This window comes from Nematolebias whitei, chromosome 4 (assembly GCF_014905685.2).
Source record: "Nematolebias whitei isolate Nwh7 chromosome 4, NemWhi1, whole genome shotgun sequence".
NCBI classification, from domain to species: Eukaryota; Metazoa; Chordata; class Actinopteri; order Cyprinodontiformes; family Rivulidae; genus Nematolebias; species Nematolebias whitei.
This window is the reverse complement of record NC_056501.1, coordinates 53,470,401-53,475,985: the sequence shown is the minus strand read 5'-3', so window position 1 is coordinate 53,475,985 and position 5,585 is coordinate 53,470,401. Positions and strand designations below refer to the sequence as shown.

General features: G+C 44.7%; 1 protein-coding gene across 1 annotated transcript in view; it reads left to right on the top strand.

Annotated features, from left to right (window-relative positions):
• Positions 1 to 1,294: 1,294 nt before the first annotated feature.
• The window catches only part of fam199x (family with sequence similarity 199, X-linked), a 35,205-nt gene continuing 30,914 nt past the window's right edge, over positions 1,295 to 5,585 (top strand). Inside the window, exons 1-2 of the mRNA XM_037675122.1 lie at positions 1,295 to 1,408; positions 1,841 to 2,058. Of these exons, the coding sequence (XP_037531050.1) occupies positions 1,295 to 1,408; positions 1,841 to 2,058 (332 nt within the window). The remainder of the gene's footprint in view (positions 1,409 to 1,840; positions 2,059 to 5,585) is intronic.

Genomic DNA, 5,585 nt, shown 5'->3' with positions numbered 1-5,585 from the left:
GGAAGACAGAGCTGAACAAGAGCACGGTTGTTTACAAGAAGTGTAAAATAAAATTGCAGTACAGTATTTTGGATATAAGGCAAAATTCACGGAAGATGAAAGCGAAGCAGCCGACCAGCGAACTCTGCAACAAACTTCCAGGCTTCTCCCAAAGAATGCAAAGAGTTCCCTCTCCATCTCCTGCTGCATCACAAAGGATTTATGATCAGACAGCTCAGTGAAGGTGACGGGTTCAGGTTTATTTTAATACGATGATTTCAATGTTTGTTATTCCTTCATGTAGATTTTTTTTTTGCGATAAGCAGCTGCACAACTTCACCATGAAACAACAAATGTTAGAAGCTCTGATGCAGCTGCAGCTCAAAGGTAACTGTTATTTCTCACATTATACTAAAACTTATAGACAAGTTATATAACAGATTTTATGTAATTTGTCTTTTTAACAGGTTGAAGAGAGGACAGATGAGACATCACCTGGAGCCAGTTCTATTTCGTATAGGCTTCGCCCTTTAAGAGCTGTCGCTGGTGGGTTTTATCCCGTCATGCAAAGCATCGCACTGAAAAAAATTTAGTCCACGTCCACCTGTTGTGTGGGCCCCACCCGGTCCGTATAGCAAGGCAGCACTTTGGTTGGCTTTGTAGCTGTTTTAAGTGCTTTATAAATAAAGTGGTATGGTATAAGTTACGTTAAGAGCAGGTAATCGGCTCCCATTTTTCTTCAGCAAGCTAATAGTACTGTCAGAAGAATGAAGAAGGGAAGTTGTCCAGCTTGACGAGCTCAATCTTTGTTAAGGCTGCCTGTGGTCCCACCACGCCAACCTCCTGCCGTCCCTGTGAGTTCTCCTCCCGGAGGAGAAGCAGACGAGCAGCCTTGTTTCAAGGTAAGCACCGAGGAATATTTCTCAGTGGCTGGTCACTACACGCTGGACGACACCATCTTTTATTTTTCCTTTTATCGCCGACTCTCAGAGCGAATCGAATGGTTCCTCCAGGACAGGCGATGTCAGCAGCAGCCTCCGCTGCTCACTCCCTCCTGGAGAGCCTAGTTTCGGAACGAGGGGGGCTGAGTGAATGCTCACCCTCCCCGGACCTTTTTCGCATCGGCGCCCACACCTCTCCCAGCCGTTGGTGCCCTCTTCTGGAGCTGCCCGGCATAATCCAGGAGGCGGCTGACATGAAGGGACTTTTTTCCGTCCCTCTCCTCCCCCCGCCCAGATTGGATGATCTAGCGGGAAGGTTTCTGGGCTCCACCCCGGCTCGCCGTCCTGATCCCATCTGGCCTCGTTTCCCAGCAATGACGTTCTACTGGAACGAGGCTGCAGCCGGACCCGGTAGACCGAGAGCGCCGGTTTCCACATCTGCGCCCATCAACAGAGTGGAGGGGTTTTACCGAGCGGAAATTCCCTCGGTAATCAGAAATCACCAACAGGCGGCGCCCTGGGACAACAAACCGCAGGGCTCACGGGGGAGAAGATTCAGGAATGACTCCTTGCGGGGGATGTGTGTGTGCAAATGATGACAGGAGTTTTGAAATAAAACACGAACATCGTTCAAAGATTAAAGTGTTTGATTCAGCCTGTCTGTCAGTTCGAATGACCTCACAGCGGCTTCTCCTCACACATCCTCCACACATATGAGCCGGTGTCCTTAAAACAGTGTTGTTTTTTTTCAAAATCACCGCAGCTCAAAGAACACACAGAACGCTCACGTGACACAGCAGCCAAAAGTGAATGTGTTCAGAAGATCGAGTCCAATGGGAAATCCTCGCTCTCAGCTTGAGGTGCGCGCTGCTTCCTCTCACCGCAGCGGTGTCAAATGCGTGCTCCCACGGCGCCGGCAGTTTTCACCCAAACGGCACCGCGTTGATGAGGGCACGCACCCCTCTCCTCAGCGCACACCAGCTCACATCAGCATGGATGTGAGCCCGCAGCCTGTGCGCGGCATAGAAATGCCGAGCACCCGCGGCAGTCCTAAACCAGTTCCGCATGCTCAGGGTGCGCGCACCTTCCCTCAGCGCACGCCAGCTCACATAAGCACGGATGTGAACCCTCAGCCTGAGTGAGGCACACATGACGGCGGTGATTGTCATCCGTAAATAACGTGACGCAGCATAAACCCGTGCCCGCTTCCCAAACGTTACGCGGAGTGGCGGCGTGCGTGCGCTCCAGATAGATGGATGAACCATTTTTATCAGCAGGGGATTCACACTGCAGTACAGCTCAAACCCCCGTTCGGACGAACTCTAGATAGAGACGTTTTCTGTCATCTCTAGAACAGATCTCGTCCCCCCTCGCAGAAGCTCAGGAAATTCCGATTAAAAATGTAATTTCCAGGTTCCCAGGAGAGGAAAACACAGGGTTCCACTCTCGTCACTTCCTGGTCCCAAATGGACCGGAAGGATGAGATTCACTTTAGAATTATCAATTTTGAACTGTGAGACAACATTTCCATTCAAAATGCGTCGAATCGCTCTGCAGCCGCCACACAGATCAGGGAGGAGAATTCTGCTTTATCTGGACAGTCTGTTGATGCTGACCCGCTTTTCCAGAAAGGTGGCAGAAGTACAACTCACGTGAAACCGGCAGAGTGATAACAGCTGTTCCCGTCAGCAGACACTTCACACGTGTCAGACTTCACAGAGGCTCCCTCTTGGTTTTCAAGTCCCGTTTAAAAACCCACTACTATTCAATAGCTTTCAACACAAGATGATCTGTGTTTTGATCCTGTATGCTCCACACTGGTTTGTTGTCATTATCTGCATCGTTTTATGTCTATATTCTGATTTACCTCATTTTGTATGTTGCTTTGTGTGTTACCTGTTTTTTTTTTGTCTGTACAGCACTTTGTTGGCCTTGTCGCTGTTTTAAGTGCTTTATAAATAAAGTGGTATGGTAATAATTTTGTTCCACCTCATGTACCACATGTGACGGTAATGACAAAACTGACTTGACGGATGGCTGCTTGCACAGAGGGCTGTGATGCAATAACAGCATTGTTAGAGGGGGCAGTTGAACATGGAGACCGCCGCCCGTTTACACAGATGAGAAAATAAACATCTGAACGATTTTAAGGCCCTTAGACCCATTTCTGCTCAGTTATCGTTACCGATTGTGGAAAATGCATCTAGGATAGTTCAGAGTAATACAGAAAATGTCCTTTTGCTGTGCTTTATTCTGCCGCTTTAAGTTTAATTCAAGAAGCCATTCTTTCCAAGAATCAGTAATTCAGATTGCATCATGCTCACAGATACATCACATTATGTAAAGAGGTTTTTTGATGGCTGTAAGATGGTTCAAACTGATAAATCTACTGAACAAGATAAAGCACAACAGTAAACTGACCTACAGATTCTGCAGGAGAAAGATTCAGAACAAAAACAAGAATACGTTTTGGCAGGAGCCATTTATCTTGTTTTTCTGTGTTTATCTCCACTAGAGGGTACATTTCATTTTGTGTACTGAATATGTCCGCAGAGGAAGGTGGTTACTTAAGGGCAGGTGTGATTCTGTTCAGGTGTTGCTAATGAGAAGGGACAAACTGTTTTCTACTGTCAAGGCTGATTTATTTATTGTATAAATGGAAATGCCAATGGACATTGTGAGGGAAATAAACGATTTTATGATTTATAAGTCGAAATGAAGATCTGCATAATGAATCTTGATTGAGCGCAGGTAAAACCAAAGCCTACCAGGAACAACAGCAACCAGGAGCCTAAAATATAGGATTTTAACCGCTACACGTTTTATTTTATTTTTTGGTCAAGTCACTGGTTTTATTGTATTAATAATTTTGATCAGTTTAAGTTTTTTTTAAATAAGACAAATTTGTAATTTTTTCTCTAACAGTTGGGAAATTGGGGGTTTTACGGTAGCTAAAATTTGAATATCTATTTTGCAAAAATGCTTTCAAAACCATTTTCCATCTGTATCAGAACAATTGTAGACAGGAGGAATACATGCACAGCGGTGTATTAAGTGACCAGCTGGGATCCAATGTTTCACTCTCCATCAGCTAAATAACACTTAAGCATATTTTATTTTGCAAGGACAAATAAGTGTTTAAATTTGTTAGTTTTAATTGGACAAAAACTAACTGATATACATTAGTTAGTTTGCTTCTGCTGCAGATTCACTGTGAAGACTATTATACATCCCTTAATACAATCTGATTAAATGTTATTCAAACTGCTGGTAGCAGTGACATCAGTTTGTTAATAGATATGCACAGCCATGTTCAGACCCGATATAAACATCTGTTCTGTGTTGGGTGATCTGTTAGTACCTGGACGTTACTAAAAACAGGCGTAAACACTCACAAGGTACCACCAGACCACCTTCAGAGGTGCTCTGGTACACTTATATGCATTTCTTTGAAAGCCTAAATACAAATTGTGCTACACTGTAGGACCACCTATTGAACAACAATGACTGAAATACTCTTTTTTGGTCAGTCTAATTTATGAATACCTATTGGGATGTGTAGTCATAAATAATGCATACAGTAAATGCCTACTGCAGCTTTAATTCCAGAGTGAGAAGGCTGTTAGAGATTTTGTTTTTATTATCAGCAACAAACTTGCACAGTGGTTTCCAACTGGTCTGGCTTTAGGACCCTCCATTACTACTTAATGACATGCCATAACCTTATTTGATGAAGTATGTAGCTTTAGCGGAGCACTGCTAACTTAACATAATGTCTTAATAAAATGATTCACTCATTTATTCAACCATTTACCAGAAGGCTGACATAATCAGAATGTTCTTTTTTTTCCATTTGGCCCACCAGCTGAGAACCACTGTTCCAACAGACATGGAAAATTCACCATACATAACTTTGTTGACATTATAGGGAGCTGAATATCCTGATGCATACTCCTCTCTCAAACCATCGTTCCTCTCTGTCCAGGATGTGAACATCTTCATCCCTGAAAGAGTGACCGCTGGCCTGGAGATGAGTGTAGACCTCAGAGTCCTGGCCTGATGATGTTGATCTTCTGTGCTGGGCCATCCTTTTGGCCAGTGGCTGTTTAGTTTCCCCGATGTAAGACTGATCACCCTCCTGACACTGAACAGTATACACAATATTAATCTGTTTGTGCCGGGGGACTGGATCTTTGGGATGAACCAGTCTTTGCCATAATGTATTTTGGGGTTTAAAAGCCACTGGGACGTTATGTTTAGAAAATAAACGTCTCAGTTTCTCTGATACTCCCTCAACATAAGGAATGACCACTGGTCTGGGTCTGGGTTCCTCCTTTTCACCTGATGGCTGACTGGAGTCCTGTTTGGGTTTCTTCTCTGCTTTCAGGAAGGCCCAGTTAGGATATCCACATTGCTCTAGAGCCTGGCTTGTGTAAGACAGGGCTGTGATCAGTCTTACATCGGGGAAACAAAACAGCCACTGGCCAAAAGGATGGCCCAGCACAGAAGATCAACATCATCAGGCCAGGACTCTGCGGTCTACACTCATCTCCAGGCCAGCGGTCACTCTTTCAGGGATGAAGATGTTCACATCCTGGACAGAGAGGAACGATGGTTTGAGAGAGGAGTAAAGGAGGCCATCTTTGTGAAAAGAAATCGTCCATC